We start from the raw sequence: 18356 nt of genomic DNA on the forward strand, positions 1-18356 counted from the left end.
AAAATGGAGCCGGGGCGGGGGGTGCCTAGGTGGCTCAGTTCAGTTGGGTGTCCAACTTCGGCTCAAGTCATGATCTCACAGTTCGTGGGTTCGAGCCCCACATCAAGCTCTGTGCTGACAGCTCAGAGCCTGGAGCCTGCTTGAGATTCTGTGTCTCCCTCTCTCTTTCTGCCTCTCTCCCACTTGCTCTATCTCTCTCTCTCAAAAATAAATAAAAACATTAAAAAAAAAAGGGAGGAAGTTTACTTTACATAGCCCAGCAGGAAGGCAGCTCTCTTTGCCCAGCCCAGCCGATGTACTCAGTCAATGAGAAGCTGTCACTACCCTAAACTCTTGTAAACAGCCCCTCTCAACTTTTTCTTTCCTCCATAAATGTAAGGCCCTCTTCATTCTGTACTAAGTGTACTAATCAGGACAGGCTAGCTGTTGTAACAAACAAGCCCGCACATTCCATGCCTTTAACACAACACAAATTTATTTCTTTTTCGTGGTCACAGTACAATGCTGGGGTCAGGGAGAATCTGCTCCACAGAGTCGTTCAGGGACCCAGTTTCCCTCCATCTACTGACTCATCCATCTACATCCTCGGCAGTCTCCCCTGAATCCTCTGCTCCCATGGAGCAGAAAAGGGAAGCGAGAACACGGAGAACCACAGGAGGGTTTCTAGAGACAGTCCCAGACTCAACAGATCACTCTGCACACATTCTAGGACTCATCACACGGCATCACCTAATTGCAAGAGAGGCTGGGAATTGCCTAACCTTGTATCCAAGAGAAAGAGAAGAATGTGGCAATCTCTGCCATAGTGGGCAAACTTGGGGTGTGGCACATCAAGAAATTCACCTTTGCCCTGGGCTTCAGATCACAAAAGACTTATGAGGTATGCAGGGCAGAGGCCACGTTGTTAGGGTGAACTACGCACTCAGGGACCAGAGACCAGTCATCGTCACCTGTCATCAACATCTCTTTCACTTCGGGTTTGTTGTGATGGTCGCTGTTTTCCCTGCCTCTGGGCTCCCAAAACCACTGAAACATGCCTGGACCATCAAATCCACTGGCTACATGGGGACAGTTTGTGTACATGTCTATGTCCCTACCTAAAAATTGTTTTGCAACCTGTAAATGCCAAGGCAGAGGACTTGGCATTCATTTAAGATCTGCTAAATTAGCTGGATCTGAAAGACATGATAGAAGATGAGAAGGGGGACCTTTTAGTGGACAGAGGGAAAAGCGATCATGCTGTCCAGCAAGCAGCAAGGAATGGGTTGCCGAATCCTGCAACATCACGGCGGCCTCTGGATGTTTTGTCACTGATGCGGAATGAGCCCCCCAGCCTTGCTCCCATCAGCTGATTCCCCAGAATCAGTAGGAGATGATGGTTCTGGGTTCCAGGGATTCCAGAAAGTCTTAAGAGCAGGGGAGCAAGCAGGTATGAGGGGTCTGGTGGATTGCAGCTACCCCCACCCCACCCTTACTGCATGGGGGTGAAGGCTTCTTGGTAGCTAGTAGCTTGTGCCTTGAGTTCAAATTGTCTGCACGTGATGGAGGTGAACTGAAGTCCTGGTAGATGCTTAGGGTGGCTATAGCCTCCAAACCCCAGGGTTTGACCTTCTGGTGCTAGAGCTTTAGTGATCTCCTCACTCGGGAGTCATTAGTCCCTGGAAGAATCACGCTCCAGTGTGTGAACTCACAAGATGTCATCCCAGCAAGTAATGGAATGCTTTCCATTGGCAACACAGTTGCATGGTGGATGGGGTAAGCGGAGGCCATAGTGAGCTCATTAACTGTCGAGCAATAAGTCTATGTGTTCATCGTGTTGGCCAACAAATATGAAGTGCCAACTGTGTGCTCACTTGCATGGGTATGCTAAGAATAGAAAGAGGTGCAAGACAGACTCCTGAAACTATAAAGTCCCCGTCCTCAAGGAACTTGCCTCTGGATGGCAAGATCAGAGACAGTGTGGGGTAACATTAAGAACAAGCTTGAACCCTACACTCCGTCCCGGGGTTGAATTCTTACTTGCCATTTAACCTCAACAAACCTCAGTTTTTCCACCTGCAACATGGGGATAATTGCTACCTCACAAGAGCTTCTCTGAAATGAATGAGAAAATGTCATGAGAGTTTACTGTGAATACTTTCAATGTCTCACATGATGGCCTTACTGGTTTTGGAAAAGAAATGCACACTCGTTGTAGAAAACAGACCACACGGCACCAAAACTTTATGCACCTTCTTCCAAGACCTTACTCTCTGAAACATGACTTTGCTGGAGCAGCTGTAATTGTGAAAACACATCCATGCAGCGGACACTACTCAAAGCTTCAAGTATCACAAAAAGTTCAGCAAAGCAGCTGGTTTCCTCGATGCTCCCGAGGCACTGGTTGCAGGCAGTGGGAAGGCCCCACAGCCCCCGGGAGAGTGGTCAGGATGAGGGTGGGGCTGGGGCCAAGGAGAGGGAGCGAGGAGTCCCTGGGATGTGACAGCCAGCCATCCCATGGATGGATGAGAACTCCGCCTTAAACTCTCCCTGTATTATGTGCTGTAAAAACCTACAAGACACGTCTGTTCCTGACCCTCCCAGGTTCTTGGGAGTTTAAGGATGTGTCCCAAACCACAGGCTGGTCTTCGGGATCCGTGGGTCCTGCTGGAAAGGCCACTTCTGAAGGGAGGTGTCCAGAACGAGCACCCAGGTGGGCACTCAGGGATCTTGAGGCGCTGGGGCAATTGGGGAAGGTTCCAGGGAGGTCGAAGATCTTTTATTCAACTGACTGGCTCTCCCTTGGGCCCGGAACACAGATAAATAACAACACGATGTGAGGCAGGGATGAAGGAATGTGAAGGTTGTGAAAACAATGAGGAGCCACTCAAGTTAGTCTGAGGTAATGAGAGGAAAGCAGTTTCCAAAGACAAACTCCTGAGCCAGCTAAGGTGATGGCCGGTGTGGTCAGCTGGAGGATTTCTGGTGCCAAGCAACGGAAGGATAGCCGGAGAGGGCCCCTGGATGACCACTGGGCACAAGCGAGAGAACACTCACCTGTAGGGACAGGACACACCCTGGGCAAGGCAGTCCTGTATGAAGAACATTCCAAATGAAGGCAGGATAGCACAGTGCAGTGCTTCCCAAACTTTGGTATCCGAATCACCTGGGAGCTAATAAAGAACGCAGAGGCCCAGGCCTGGTGAAGCAGGATAGGACCCGGGCCTTTGTTGTTATATCCCAGCCTCCGGTGATTCTGACACCTGCCGCAGCTTGAGAACTTTTCAGAACATGAGCTCTGGACCCAGACTCCGTGGGTTTGAATCCCAGCTCGGCCATGTGTTTCCTCGGCGACTCTGGCAATGCTATAGATTCACCGTTTGTGATCTGGAACTTCTAACAGTACCTATCTCAGAACTGCTGGGAGGGAGGAATGAGTTGTTAGCAGCACAGCCACTGGAATGGTGTCTGGACCATAAGATGTACTGTGGGAATGGTAGTCACTATTCTCCAACCTGTGTCATCTGTGGCAGAAAGCTGCCATTAGAGAGGAAAATTAAAGGAATTGCAGGGTAAGAGAGGATATTCAGTACATTTAACTGAGATTTTTACAAAAACAGAAAACCCTACTCAGCTAGCATATGTGACCAGCCAGTGAGCAGCTTGAGACGTCTGAGTGAGAAGCTGAGCGCCCAGGTTGCCATGACAGCAGCCAACAACAGGAGGAGGAAAAGCTCTCTCGGTTTATTAGAGAAAGCTGGGGTGCTCAGCTCCCCACATGGCTTCCTTCCCGTTGGCTCGATCCTGGGACGTGATGGAGGAATGATCGAGGTGGAAGAGGCTCCCACACGGGTACCCCGCCTGCAGCTGCTCTCTGGGATGCTTGGAAGAACTTAAAGGGGAGACTGGAGAGCCAGTCATCAGCCCACAGGTACCTGTTAAGAAAATATACAGGGTTGCTTCCACATATCCAGAACTTCTAGAAGTACTCTGAGACATACTCGGCTGAACCCCCTGGGAACACACAATAAACCCATCTCCTTTCTGATGGGTTAAGGAGAGCTTAGGTGGGTGAACTTGAAACCGTAGGCAAAAAACCAAGCATGGGTAACAGCGTCAGGTGTGGGCAAAGAGGATGCCTTCTGGGGAACCTGTCGTGGCCTCCTCCTGCCGTGCCCCCGCCCACGGGGCACAGGTTTGTGGGGCCAGGGAAACGTAGACACCCAGAGCTTGTGTCCTCACTTCACGCATCAGACGACAGTTGAGGTTAGACCTTAGACCTTGGAATCCCTGTCCAAAGTGACCCAAGCCCGCTTCTGATGCCTACAGGAGCCTCTCTCCAGGTCCATTTTCACAAAGGCAGTGCTGCCCCATGGCGCACACCCTAGGGCCCAAGTCCTGGGTGGCCAAGGGACGGTGGTTTGCAGCGACAGGGCGCTTGGGAGGCGTGTGCTGGGGTTCCCTCGCAATGTGGCAAAGAACCAGGTGGGAAGAGGAGAGGCCTGGACCACTGGATGGCCAGCTGTGACACCACACTGTGGCAGAGACTGGACTCTGAGAACTCCAAATTCAAACTTGGCCTTCCAGTATGTTATGTCAAGGTAGGAGGGTGGAACAGATTTGGGCTCAGCTTGATTTACAACTTTTAGACATTAAGACCTGGCATGTGGTTCTCCATTTGCATTCTTGCCTCTGATTTCACAAATGTTGGGGGGGGGGGTGCGCCTGATGACTAAAGACACGTACTTTAGTACCAGATAGGCCGAAACTGAAACATCTGTGAGTGTGCCATTTATTATGTGCCTCGGGCAATTTACTTCAACACTCTAATAATACTGATGTTAAGGCTCTTTCGGTTCCAGGGAGTATCCCAATTCAAATGGACTTGTAAGTAAGGGATTTGTTGGTTCCTACAACTGACAAGTCCAGTAGTAGAAACCTTAGGTGTGTCTGGATCCGGCAGTCTCACCAGCAACCTCAGCACATGGTCTCCACATCTTTGGCCCTGCTTTCCTGTGCTAGCTTCCTTCTTGGGCAGGACTACGCACATGGTCATAAGCTTACATCCTACTTACGAAGCAATCCCTGCAGAAAATGAAAGGTATCACTTTTCCAAAGATCTGGCAAAATCCAGGGATCTGATGATTGGTTATATGCCAGTCTGTGTCTATCCCCTACAAATCATGTGGATTAAGAGTCAGGGAAGTCGTTTTCACCAAATAAAAACTAAGATGCGGTTACCAGGAGAATAACTGCGGCAAAAACGAGTGGTTTGATGGGGGAATAAATGCTTAGCGCTCAACGTGAGCCACTACTGATGTGATGGAGAAAAGGCAAATAGACTCAAAACTAGGTACGCGTACAGAACGGAAAGCAAGTGGAAACCGTGTTCGTTTTCCAACTGCCCCGAATTCTGGAATGAGTTGGCAGCTTGAAGAAATGAAGCCTTGGAAATGCACTCACAATCTCAGAAGACACACTACGGTCGTATGTATGAATCACGCTTTCGGTTGCTGTGGCTGATTCTGCAAACACCAACCCGTGCCCATCAGTGCGCCTCAGCCTCAAAACTTGGGTATGACACCAAGCCTTGTTCGCCAAGAAGACTGTTACTGGAATTGTGTAGAGAAGCACATGAATCCCCAAATTATTAAGTTTCTAGGTACGCGGCCAATTTGGGGCAACGTTCAGTCTCTCTAACGCTGAGATAACCTACTATCACTGAGGACTCATCACGACAGTGTCTGCTTTCTACTCACCTCCTGTCATCTCCAGCTACAGAACAATCTTAAATATTGAGGATCCTTCTTACCCTGATAGAAATTGACCAAGACTATTCATAGATCTCTAAATGTGGACTTTTGTGGTTTACACTTTTTTTCTATTTTTGATGACTGATAAAAATAGGCTATATACATTTTAAAGATTTCCCCAGTTTTTTATTTTGAAAAATTGCAAACCCACAGAAGTTCAAATAGTACTACTAAAATATTAACACCGCCTTCACACACACACACACATTTTTGATCAAACAAAACCACGGCGGCCTCTGCTCTATGTTAATATCCAGATACCTTCTCCATGCTTACGAGAGAAGCAGCCTCATGTTTAGTGAGAGGAGCAGTGTCCTCAGGAAGCCTCAGTGTTCTTTTTTGTAGGACTTCACTGATCTCATTAGAAACTCACAGCCCTGCAAGGCCCTTTGCACAGGATTTATTCCCATTTTACAGATGAGGAAACAAACTCAGACAGGCCAAGTGATCTATCTGCTCAAGGGTTGTCAGTAAGTGACCCAGACGAACCTGGAACCAAAGACTTCTGACTTCAGTAACTCAACATATTCGGGTCACTTCTCTCCTGGATATACAGTGAGAGTAAAGCCGGAGCCAAACAGATATGCAAAGAAGTGTTTTAGCTTCATTCTTCTGACCGTCTGAAAGCAAATATTCACCAGGACCCATGTGCACAGCATTATCAATCAGAAGTCTTATCAGGAGCATAAAACTGCAATGGAAATTGAGAGCAGAAGGGTGCACACACAGAGGGTATAGAAATATCTGTTAACTGCCCCCAATTCGACTTCAGTATTTACCGAGCGCTTACTCTGTTCCCGGTATTGTGCTTGGGATACCGAGCAAACAAGATAGACAAAGATTCTGCCCTTGTGAAGCTCACATTCCCGTGGGCTAATGAACAATCCAGAAGCTGCCAATGAGAGATTGGTGGGCTGCATCTGGCCCACATTAGTGTTTTGTCTGGTCCACAGTGTTTCATTTTTGTCTTTTTATAATAAGTCACCAACTTCTAGCTTCTCTGAAACAGGCAACTTCTGTGGGATTCCCGAATAAGAAGTAACAGCCCCCCCGCCGCCAGGACACGTGTCTTCTGGAGATCACTTCAGTTCCCAGGATCTCCCACTGTCTTACACCCAGGCAACTGTGGCCCAATTCATGCATTTGCGTTTCCTACTCGACATCCTAAAGCATTTAAGCTGAAACCCCCGAAGCAAACAAATATTCAAAGGAGATCATTTCGGATCAGATAAAGTCACACAAAAGAAATAAAATGAGCTAACGTGACAGGAGTGACAGGATTGGTGGAAAGGGCTACTTCAGACTGGGTGGCCAGGGAGGGTCTCTCCGAAGTGTAACTGAAACAGAGAACTGCGTTACCAACAGGAAAAATGCTTCGAAGCAGAGGAACAGCACGGGCACAGGTTCCACTTGGGGCAGGAAATAACTTGGCCTGGTCAAATAACAGCAGCAAGTTTGGGGTGGTTGGGAGAGGGGTAAGAGGTTCACAGAGGAAGGAAGAAGCCAGATTACACAGGACCTTAAAGGCCATGATGAGAATCTTGGATTTTATTCCAGGTGCGATAGGAAGCCTTTGGAAGGCTTTTGCTTGGGAACAATGTGATCTGGTTTACACTTTCAAAGATCACTGTGGGATGCAGGGAAGTGATGTAAACGAGGCAAGAGAAGAAGCAGGGAGACCAACGAGAAGGCTGGATTATCGTAGTCCAGCAGGTGCCAGTGGCTAGGACCAGGATGGTTAACAGAAAAGATGGAGAAAAGCAGATTCAGGACATAATCTGGAGTAGAACCAAAAGAATTTTCTGATGGAGTGGATGGCAATAGTGCCAGTGGGCCGGAAGGATTAACAAAAAAGGGAGTAACGAGAGAGAACTCCAAGGTTGTGCCTTGTTCAAAGGGATGTCTAGGGGAGGCCCCCATCGCAGGGACCGAGGGCAAGACAGGGATTTCGGATGGATAAATTTTGCCAAGACGCAAGTCGTCCTAGAGCCTCATTTCCCTTCTCCCACACCCAAGCATTCTCAAATCCAAGCAGCTGAACTTGTAAATGCCTCACCTCTTACCAACTCTATCCCTTCAACTTCAGACCCACCGCCTCCGTCTGGATCCAATTCTGTCTCTTGCCGGGACTTTCCCAACAGCCTTCTATAGCTATGAATGAACTAGCAAAAAGCACTTGCTACCCACGCGTACCTCTCTCCCACTAGCCATCCTTGACGGCAGAGATGACGCCCTATTCGTATTCATCCCCGGTGCTAGTGCTGTGCTGGGCCCACAGTGGGCACTCAAATATTTGATGAACTGAAAAGAGGTCTCCTCAGATAGAATACAACCTCCTTGCAGAGAGGAGTCCTATCTTGGAATTCTAGCATTCCTCTACACAACTTAAAGAACCAGCTGCCAAATGTATAATCAAGTTCCAGAAACTTCGCCTTCCCAAGGGACGGGTTTCTTTCTTTTTCATTTAGTTTCAAAGTACTGAGTCCCATATTTACCTGGTAGTTAAGAAACGAGATTGGCCAACAGACAACGTATATTATTACTCTTTTCCACTTTTCTTCCAAATCTAGGGACTTTATATGTGCATACGTTAACAACATCTTTGTAAGGAGGCCAAGAGAGAGGATTATTCTCCATTTTACAAGAAAAAAAACTGAGGCACCAAAGGAAATCCCTAAATTCCATTTTGATGGAATTCGGAGCTTCGCCTGGATTAAGACTGGTCCTTCCCTGACACAATCCCACAGTTCTGTAATTGGAGGGTATCCCAGGCTCCCACCCCTGCAAAACTGCTGGTTAGTACTCAGGGGTTCCCTAGGTTTTGCTTCCACAACTGCAAACTCCTTTGGGTACCAGGGTGTGTTGCCCCAAGGTCAAAGGCCATGTCCTCTCTCTCCAACTGTCCATTTCCCTCAGCACCTGGTGAAGACAGATTCCATCCCTTCGGCCCAGGAGAAAGAGAAGCACCTTGGTCATTAGACCGGGAAGTCAAGTAAGGCCAGGAGTCACAACCAGCAAGAAGAGAGAGATCAAAATAGGCAAGAAGAGTTTCAATGGGGGAAAGGAGAGAGGAGCCGCCACTGAAAATCCAAATACTCCTTTCAAGAGGCTTCCAGCTGAGGAGTACCTGGGAGGAGGAAGTGGCAGCCGCGGCGCAGGCCAGATCCTTCCTGCCACACCCGCCCAGAGTCATTTCTTCAAGGCGCCCAGGCTTCTCAGAGCCTCCTGGGCCTGGGTCAGCTGCTGCTGCAGCCTCTGGCGGGTGCTCTCGTTGGAGGCCCGCTTCAGGAGGCCCTGCATTTCTTCTACCACCGCCCGATGGCCAGGGGTGTTATGGAAAAGCCGCACTGCCCGGTCCCCACAGGAGGCCAGAAGCCGGCCAGTGATGTCAAAGGACAAGTCAGTGATACACTCCCCATGGACCTGCTCAAAGCACTCCTCCTTCTCACCCCGCCGGGTGTTGTAGAGATGAATACTGCTGCCACTGGCCAAGGCCAAGACCTGGGCGTCAGGGGAGAGAGCCAGGCGGCACGGCATGGTGCTCGCCTCTTCAAAGCAGCCTGTCCTCAGCAAGTAGGGATCCTGCTGCTTCTTGTACTCCACATCTGTGTCCCACAGTTTCCACGTCCCGTCCTTGGAGACCGAGGCCATCCTGCAGCATGGAAAATCACGGCTCAAGCCCCAGTGCACTCTGGAGGGGAGGGCACTGGGACAGCATTAGGGGCTCCAGCTAGGAAGCCAAGTGCACGGCTAGGTCTACTTCCTGCTGAGGGCCGGGCACTCTACCCACTTCAGAGCTGCTGCAGAGATAGGCAAAAAAAAAGGCCCTGGTTGCCAACAGGGGCTGGGAGCCGCTGGTAAGACATCAGAGAGGATTCACTCACCTGCGGGAGTCATTGGAGAAAGCGAAGAAGTGGACGGCGGCCGAGTGACCCTTCAGTTCAAAGGCTCGCACAACCTCCTGGAAGTCCCCTTTTTTCCCAAAGCAGACTTCCCAAACTTTGACATCTGGGGTGAAGCCACACGAGGCCACAAACCTGTCACACAACCAGATTCCTTTACAACTTCATCTCTAGGGCATTTTATTTCTGCCAACCTGCTAAACCTCATTCCCGAGAAAGTTCATCATCTTCTACCTCAATAACACTGTGCTTTTAAAAATGTGACCTCGGTCCATCCTCATGGCCAGGCTAGAAGATACATGGTACCCCCACTGCGCATGATTCCATCCGGTCTGCTCCTTCCACTATCTGAAGCGGGCTCTCTGCTCTGTTCCTGGCCATGCCTTCTGCCCATCCCAGATGCCAAGTCCCTCCCTCCTCACCTGCTACAAGGGGATATAGCAGCATGGGTATTGTTCATCTGGTTAGTGTTGATGGTAGACAGCACGTGACCTTTCAGATTCCAAATGAGGATAGTTGTGTCACTGGAAGCAGTCATGATGAACTTCCCTGAGAGGGCAGGAGGGTGACATGAGCCAAGGTCAAGGCCCTGACCACATGTCATCCTCTACGCAGACACTTACGAAGGTCTCGCTGTCCCAAGTATCCATGCTCCCTTCCTGGACCGAGGGTCACCACAGACTAGGATTTTGCTGAACGCTGTGGGTCTTACCTGCCTCCCCTGGGGACCTGCTGTGGCTCCCAGGACTCCAGGGGAACCCAGAGCCAGAGTCCCTTTGTCAAAAGTAGGGCTGAGCATAACTCTCAGGCAGCATTAACTCATTCGGCCAGTAACTGGGGCTGTTCCCTCTAGTCTTAGGTAAGCTCCGTCCTCTGCAAGCCTCTTACCTGTGTCGGCAATGCCGATGTTGATGACGGATGCCTTGTGCTTTTTGGGGAAGTCCTCTGGGGTGGCCGTGAAGGTATAGCCTCCATCCTCTCGCTTGGTCATCTTGAAGACACGAAGGGTGTCTCCGTTGGCCAGCCAGACGATGAAGGCTCTAGAGACAAGTAGCAGACAAGGCACTCACTTGTTTGGACACGGAGGCCTGTGTGTGCCAGTTCCTATGCTAGGCTCTGAGGAAAATCATGGGCCTTCCTTCGTACCCCAGTCCGGCCCTGCAACTTAACCCCTTGGCTCAAAACCTCTTACTACTCCTCAGAAGGTAGGCCTCTCCCAGCTTTGGCTCTTTCAGTTTCTCTCTGGGTTCGGAAAACCACGACAGCTCCCAAGACGAATCTGGAGCCAGGCTTTGGTACTTCCCAAGCAGGAACACACCTTCCCCTCTCTGCTTCCTTGCTGCGTAAAATACACAGACCTCCAGGGAGCCCCGGGCGGTGCTCAAGCTGTCCGGTTCTCTTTCTGCCACCCCCAGGGAGACCCAGGGTCCCCCCTCACCATCCCAAGTCAGGTATGGGAAGGACAGAAGCCTGGGCTTCTGCAGGCACAGCTGAGGCTCCATCCTGTCGCACCTGCAGTCAGGGCTGAAGCGCACCAGGGTGGCGTGGTCCAGCTCCACGTTGGCTCTCATGCTGCGGTGCTCCCGCTGCAGGAAGTCCTTGGTGCTCCAGATGCGGACGGTGCGATCATCTGCACAGGTGGCCAGGTACTTGCCATTGCTGCTAAAGTCCATGCAAGATATGTTCCCACTGTGGCTCTAAGGGAAGGGTTGCAGGAAGTATGAACAGGGACCCCTTGGGTAGACGGAGTCTGTTGCCTGGATTAACAGCAAGCTGCTGATGGGGTATGATGAGAGGGGACAGGATGGGGCAGCCCCCACTGATTTTGGTCAGAGGCAGCAGGGTCTGTCGTGTGCACAGAACACTAAAAAGGAGAAGTCTGTGGGGGGGTGAGTCTTTGTATATGTGTGCTGAGCATGGGTACCCATGTACCTTCAGTGCTGCAGCCAGGAGGCGGTGAGTAAAGTTGTGTTGTTGTGGCTTCTCCTTGCGAACTCGCTGATGCTGTTTCTGCTTCTTGGATCTCAAGGACTTGTCAAGTGGAAGTCCATTTGCCTTCTGGCCTGTGAGGAAGGGCCGTGTCATCTATCCATCCGCTCACTAAGCATTTCTGACCGCCTATAATTGGCCAGGAATCGAGGGAGCATCAAGAGATGACCAGATAGGCCCCGGGCTCGAGGAGAGAGAGTGATGGGAGTAAAAACAGGGCTTTGGAATCAGACTGGGTTTGGATTGTAGCTCTACCACGAGGGCTCTTGAGGAGACTGCTTGCTGTCAGTCCACATAGCACCTCAATGCAAGTTAGAAAAGGAGCCCTCTCTGCAAGAACAGCTCAGTGGGTACACAGCACAGCCAACAAGGGGCAGATCCTTGGCCACACATCCCTGGGTAGGAAATAATGTGCACAACCAAACCTGGTGGTCCTGGGCTTGGGCAAGTTATTTAATTGCTCTGGGCTTTGGTTTCCTTAAAGAGAAGTTGTGAGAATTGGACAATATACACAAAAAAGAGAAGCAGAGTACCCAAGACGAGTATTAAAGGCTCAGAGGACTCCCAGAAGGAACTCAAGGATGAGAGGTAGTCAGTACCTGTTGAGGGAGTACCTGTCCTGTGCCAGAAATGGTGCCAGTCACTTTTGTATAAAATAGCTAATTTAGGGGCAGCTGGGTGGCACAGTCGGTTGAGCACTCAACTCTTGAGATGAGCTCAGGTCATATGATCTTGCCGTTTGTGAGTTCGAGCCCGCAGAGGCCCCGCGTCTGGGTCCGAGACGACAGTGGGGAGCCTGCTTAGGATTCTTTCTCTCTGCTCTTCCCCTGCTGGAGCGCTCTCTCTCTCAAAATAAACTTAAAAAAAAAAAAATAGCTAATCTAATTGAGAATCAGATCAGTTGCAAAGTGGGCATGTGTTAGATTACTGCAGATGCTCCTTAATTCGTACAGAAAAAAAAAACTCCCGAGGCTCCTATACAGAGACCACCACGACCCGCCCTCTCCAGCCTTGTCCCACAAGCGTCCTCCTCCCCCCCCGCAAGGGCATACCAAATGCCGTTTCAGAACTCCTTGCCTTCATGCATGTAACCTTTGCCAGCAGTACTCTTCCTCCCTCCTTGGCCAAACTCTGACCGTGTATCCTTCAAGACCCCACACCACGTGTTTCCTACTCTCAGCGAAGATTTTCTTGACCCCTCCCCACCGAAAAAGCAGGGCTGACCACTCCCACCCTTGGGTTTCCTGGTGCTAGGACTGACCTCTTCTGTGACACCTATTACAGTGTATTTTTCACTTACATTTTCGGATGTTCTTCTCTTACGCGGCAGTGTACTTCCTAAAGGAAAAGTCCCGAGACCTACTGCGATAGTATGTATATACTTCAATAAACGTTGCTCATGTCGGGGAATGAGTCGGAGTACTTACAAATGGTGCCCGTCTACCCTCACCCTTCCTATTTTCCTAGAATAACCAACAAGCAGAGCGCTCGAGAGAGTTTACGGGGGCTCTCACGGCAACCCCGGGGAGACGCTGGGGCTCGGCGGGACAGCGCCTCGTCCTCGGCCACCGAGAAAGTGGCAGCGCCGGACCCACGCTGTAACTAGTCCTCCCGAAGGGGCGCGACCAGCCCGGCGAGCCGGCACCTCGTCTCGAGAAGCGAAACTCATTTAACAAAAGGAGAAACTGAGGCCCACGGGGTCCCCCCCCCCAAACCGCAGGTCGGACCAGTGGGAGGCCAGGAACATGGTCCTCGTGGGTCGCCCCCACCCGCCCCTGCCCCACTAACCGGCGGATCGGCTGCTCGTCTCCTCCTCCGCGCGCAGCCAACCCCGCGCTACCGCCGCCGTCGCCATCAAGGCCAGCAGTCCGAGCAACAGCGACAGGCCCATCAGCTCCGGCAACTGCGGCAGCTCCATGACTGCACTGCCGCTGCCACCTCAGCCTCTAACTAAGCGGGCGCCTGCACGCCTCCGCGGGACCGCGCACGCACACAGCACGGGGCCTGGTCGTTGGCGCGTCCCGAGGGGTGGGGTCTGGCCGTTGGGCATCTTGCGGGGCGGGGCTTGACCTTCAGAGCGTCCAAAAGGGCGGGACCTGGCTGACGGAGTGTCTCGCGGGCGGGGCTTGACCGTTGGTGCGACTCGCGGGGCGGGGCTGGACCGTTGGCGCGTCCAGAGGGGCGGGGCCTGGGTGCCGATGCGTCTCGCGGGCGGGGCTTAACCGTTGGTGCGTCTCGCGGGGCGGGGCCTGACTGTCGGAGCGACCAGCTGTGCAGGGCCCACCCATGGATCGTGCCGAGGGGCGGGGCCTGGCCCTTGTGGGGTCTGGTTTTTGAGGTTGTGCTGTCCCCCAAGCTGGGGGGCAAATTCTGCAGGCTCTGCTGAGTCCTCTCCTTGAGTAATTTACTGATAATTGTTTATTAAAGGCGTTATTCCAGCCATCACCACAGTGGATCCTTTCAAGGAGCCAAGGCAGGAATTATTACTCCCATTTAACAGGTCTTAACATCAGAGGAAATTTAGATGGGCTTTTGGTATTAATGGAGGAGAGAAAGGGTAGCCCTAGAATTGAAGCATGGAATAATAAACTCAGCAGAGAGCTGGGAAGGGATGCTCTGGGAAGGCAAGGGCATGAGCAAAAAAAGTAAGTAGTAGATAAGAATGGAAAGATCTGGAGAGCCTTGAGAGCCAGCTGAATCCAACCAGCAGAAAGGAGCCTCGGGGCGCCTGGGTGGCTCAGTCGGTTGAGCACCGGCTTCAGCTCAGGGCACAATCTCACGGTCCATGAGTTCGAGCCCCGCGTCGGGCTCTGTGCTGACAGCTCAGAGCCTGGAGCCTGTTTCGGATTCTGTGTCTCCCTCTCTCTCTGACCCTCCCCCATTCATGCTCTGTCTCTCTCTGTCTCAAAAATAAATAAACGTTAAAAAAAAAAAAAAAGAAAGAAAAGAAAGGAGCCTCTGCTGGTTATTTCAGGGCGAGTTAGGGCAAAACTGGTGTCTCTTGAAATTCTCTGGGAAGATCAGTTGTGTGCCAAAACCAAAGACAGAAGGAAAATCAGGAGGTGTTTGCAAGGATCCAAGAAGGAGATAATAAGGGCCTGGACTTAGGTGGGCTGGGAAGTGGAAAGGAACTTGAAAAGATTTTTAACAAGATGTTTGTATTTTGAGATTATAGATTCACAAGGAGTTGGAAAAAACGGAACAGGAAGTTTCCACGAACGTTCACCCAGTTTCCCCCAATGGTAACATCTTACATAACTATAGTGTGATATCAAAACCAGGAAATTGGCCTGGATACAATCTACAGAGTTCACTCAGCTCTAACCAAAAAGGAGATATTCTGAAAGACTAATTGATAGTATTTTAATTAGACCTGCTTGGACAGAAAGGAAATGTTCCCAGAACAGGGAGCAGGGCTCCCAGCCCTACAACCCAGAGTAAGTACCAGGGTCAGGGATTCCAGATGCAAAGCTTCCATGCCCAACAGGGAACCTCTCCTGAAGTGCAGGCTCTCAGGCCTTTAGAAGGACCCTCTAAGGAGAGAGGATGTTCTAGAGACTAGAGGACAGACAGATACACCCATAACCTCGGTTGAGGACATAGATCCAGTCAGCAAACAGAGGGTGGCCTCATTTCCTTCCCTTTTGTCCTTGGAGGTGTGTGTGGGGGGATTGGCATGGACTCAGCCGTGGGCAGTGGTGGAAGCAGGGGGAGGGGAGGGGTCCAGAACATCCTGGGGCTTTTCCTCTTTAATTTGCTACTGAGAACTGTAGCACCAGCCATGAACCACTTTCTCCATCACCTAGAGACAAAGCTGTACTTTTTTTTTCCTTTAGGTTATTTACTTTTTTATTTAAGCAGTCTCTACACCCAACATGGGGCTCAAACTCATGACCCTCGAGATCAAGAATTGCATGCTCCACTGACTTAGCCAGCCAGGTGCTCCGACAAAGCTGTACTTTTAGAAGAACTTCCTTTACTCACCTGGGTGGCTTAGAACTTCGGCTCGGGTCATGACCTCACGGTTCGTGAGTTCAAACCCCGCATCGGGCTGGCTGCTGTCCACGTGGACCCCGCTTTGGATCCTCTGTCCCCCTCTCTGCCCCTCTCTGCTTGTGTGTGCTTTCTCTCTCTCTGTCCCTCAAAATTAGTAAACATTTTTAAAAAAAGTTCCTTCACCAAGCATTTTGCATGTGACATTGATTGATCTGGGAGCTTTGCATTTCATTTAATCTCACATTCCCATCCCACAGATTAGGAAACTGATGCTCTAGGAGGTGCTCATTAGGTGACTTTCCAGGGATCACACAGGGGAAGAGTGACATGGGAACCCATGCAGATCTGTGACTCCAATCTGTTGATGTGGGGGAAAAGGAGAAGAAAGAGTAGGATTCTGTGTACAGCTCGGTCAAGGCTACAAGATTCTTTCACATCAAGAATTTGGTTGATTTTTATAGTGGCCTTTAAGGCAAGTGATGCTATGAAATTAAGCAAATGGAAAGAAAAAAACAACAACAACTAGGCTCAGATCAAGTGATTTACCCAAGGTCAACAAGGAAGCAAGAGAAAGAGCTCATTGGGGTGGGTAGTAAACTGAGATGGGCTGCACGCATACTCCTCCCACCTTGCCACTCGCCACGCCACTCGCCACTTGGTGGGTGGTGATCTGGCCTGGCTCTTACCTCTGGTGTCACAGGGCTCAGCTGGAAGCCAAAGTCAACTTGTGGAAGGACAACCAATGACACAAAGCAGGATTTGGGAAGGCTGGGCAGGTCAGGGAGGGAGCTGTACCGATGAGTTTGGAGGGGCAGTGAGACTTGGCTATACCTTTGGCGGGGTGGGCATTCAGACAGGGGAGGCGGAAGGGAGTGGCTCTGGCAGCCCATCTGGGTGAGTGTTGCTGATGGCACCAGAGGAATGTGAAGGGAGGGAGGCTGTGGAGAGAAATGAGGCCAGAGAAGTAGCAAGGCCCGTTCACAAAGCACCTTGACCATGGGCCCAGAAACCTGGCCTCATCAGAGGGCAGCGGGAGTGAAGGAAGTAGTGGAAACACAACTTCACAATCTGCAACTGAAGACCCACCTTGTATTGATTGGAGGCCTTCCTACCTGGCCTCTGTGTTAGGCAAAACAATAAATTTCTTCCTTTGTTTAAGTAGCAGTTCTTGGAGTATGGACCCTGGACCAGCACTATTAGACATGCAGATTCTTAGACCCCATCCCAGACCTGCAGACTCAGAAACTCTGAACCACCCATTTAACTAACTTGAGTTCCAGGCATATGTTATTTGCAGCTCGAAGCCTCGATTACAGTGGTTCTTGCATATTGGAATCACCTTAAAAAAATGCTAGTGTTTAAACTTCCACCCTGAGGGCTTCTGATTGAATTGGTCTGGACTGGACCCGGCTGTGAAGATTTTTTAAAGCCCTTCCAAGCTATTCAAATGCACGCTTAAGCTCGAGAAGTAGCTCCCAGGGATCCAGCAGGCCAGTACAAGACTGTGTAGGAGGGGATGCTCTGTTGGACCAGGGTGGCGGCTGTGGGGATGGAGGTCAACTGGCCAGCCCTTGGTAACGGATGGCTGTTTTCAGCTTGGACAAATGTCTGGGTGGTGGCACCCTTCCTGGGGATGGGGAACACGAAAAGGACCATGTTTGAGATGGAAGACTGTGGGCTGCAGTCTCAGAAATGATGAATTCTGTTCCTTGAAGCCAAAGGGAGCTGTGAAACATTCAGAGGGAGGGGGCAGGGTGGCAGTGGGATATGTGCTTGAGTAGCTCCAGGGGCAGAGCAGGACAGATGCAGAATAGTGGGTCCTCGGCAGAGAAGGCAAAGGGAATGGTATTACCTAACGCTTGCCACCAAGTGAGAAGTGGGCCAGGAAGGAACTGGCCAGGAGGAAGAGCCTCCCACAGCAGGCACTGGGAAGGCACTGTCAGGCAGGTGGGAGAGCCTGGAGAGAATTCAAGAGTCACAGGGAAAAAGGGGTTCAAGAATGAGGTCCAGGGGCCCAGGGGTGGTGGGGGAGTATTGAGGGAAAAAGAGCACTGCAAAGTGGTTGTTGGATTTGGCAACAAGGGAGTCCTGTGACCTCAGTGAGCGTGAGTCAGTGCAGGGGTGAGGCTGGGGTGGAAGCTGGCAGAAGGAGACCAAAGACAGGGGGTGAGTGGGAGGGGAGGAGAGAGGGAGAGCAAGTGTAGATAACTTTCTCAAAGGAAAGTGGCATCTACTGGGGGGACACAGGGTCAAAAGGATGTCTTACAGGGACCTTCCTGGAAGGGTATGAGCGGTGAAAACAGAGCACACTGCTAGGATTTTACCTCTCAGCCACTTCAAACCTTTGTCTGTGGCAACAAATAGCACTCAATGCCTGGGTGCACGTGGTACCTGCACAGTAAAGAGAGGTGGCTAGGGGCGCCTGGGTGGCTGAGTCGGACTGAGTGTCAGACTTTGGCTCAGGTCTGTGGGTTTGTGGGTTTGATCCCGGCATTGGGCTCTCTGCTGTCAGTGCGGAGCCTGCTTTGAATCCTCTGTCCCCATCTCTTTCTCAAAAATAAACACTAAAAAATAATTACGGGCGCCTAGGTGGCTCAGTCAGTTAAGCATCTGACTTCCGCTCTGGTCATGATTTTGCAGTCCGTGGGTTTAAGCCCCGTGTCAGGCTCTGTGCTGA

The 18356-nt window shown here is 50.9% G+C and overlaps 1 protein-coding gene and 1 long non-coding RNA gene across 5 annotated transcripts; one reads left to right on the plus strand and one right to left on the minus strand.

The window, feature by feature from the left end:
- Nucleotides 1-3711: 3711 nt before the first annotated feature.
- TBL2 (transducin beta like 2) lies at nucleotides 3712-13766 on the minus strand. Of its 4 annotated transcripts, none has more exons than XM_042971207.1 (8): nucleotides 13472-13766; nucleotides 11627-11757; nucleotides 11207-11391; nucleotides 10583-10734; nucleotides 10117-10243; nucleotides 9677-9829; nucleotides 9242-9444; nucleotides 3712-3914 (listed from the first exon to the last, which is right to left on the minus strand). In XM_042971207.1, exons 1-8 carry the CDS (start codon nucleotides 13599-13601, stop codon nucleotides 3727-3729), a joined length of 1269 nt encoding a protein of 422 aa, XP_042827141.1. In that variant the 5' UTR covers nucleotides 13602-13766; the 3' UTR covers nucleotides 3712-3726. The 4 variants fall into 4 exon arrangements, with proteins under 4 accessions (XP_042827141.1, XP_042827142.1, XP_042827140.1 ...); XM_042971208.1 differs by lacking the exon at nucleotides 3712-3914 and adding an exon at nucleotides 4749-5064 and having other exon boundaries at nucleotides 13472-13762; XM_042971206.1 differs by lacking the exon at nucleotides 3712-3914 and adding an exon at nucleotides 4749-5064 and having other exon boundaries at nucleotides 5443-9444; nucleotides 13472-13762.
- Nucleotides 13767-13944: 178 nt separating this feature from the next.
- Nucleotides 13945-15560, plus strand: LOC122234635. The gene is made up of 3 exons (XR_006212482.1): nucleotides 13945-14183; nucleotides 14859-15120; nucleotides 15520-15560. It is a non-coding gene; the product is annotated as an uncharacterized LOC122234635 (long non-coding RNA).
- Nucleotides 15561-18356: the final 2796 nt, after the last annotated feature.

The sequence above is a fragment of the Panthera tigris genome, chromosome E3, assembly GCF_018350195.1.
Source record: "Panthera tigris isolate Pti1 chromosome E3, P.tigris_Pti1_mat1.1, whole genome shotgun sequence".
NCBI classification, from domain to species: Eukaryota; Metazoa; Chordata; class Mammalia; order Carnivora; family Felidae; genus Panthera; species Panthera tigris.

Excerpts from the sequence above, each read along its gene's own strand:
- TBL2 (XM_042971206.1), bottom strand. The coding sequence starts at position 13,601 with ATGGAGCTGCCGCAGTTGCCGGAGCTGATGGGCCTGTCGCTGTTGCTC. Across the intron at positions 11,758-13,471 it reads GACGAGCAGCCGATCCGCCG|GCCAGAAGGCAAATGGACTT; the intron begins GTTAGTGGGGCA and ends CCTTCCTCACAG. Across the intron at positions 9,830-10,116 it reads GCTATATCCCCTTGTAGCAG|GTTTGTGGCCTCGTGTGGCT; the intron begins GTGAGGAGGGAG and ends GTTGTGTGACAG.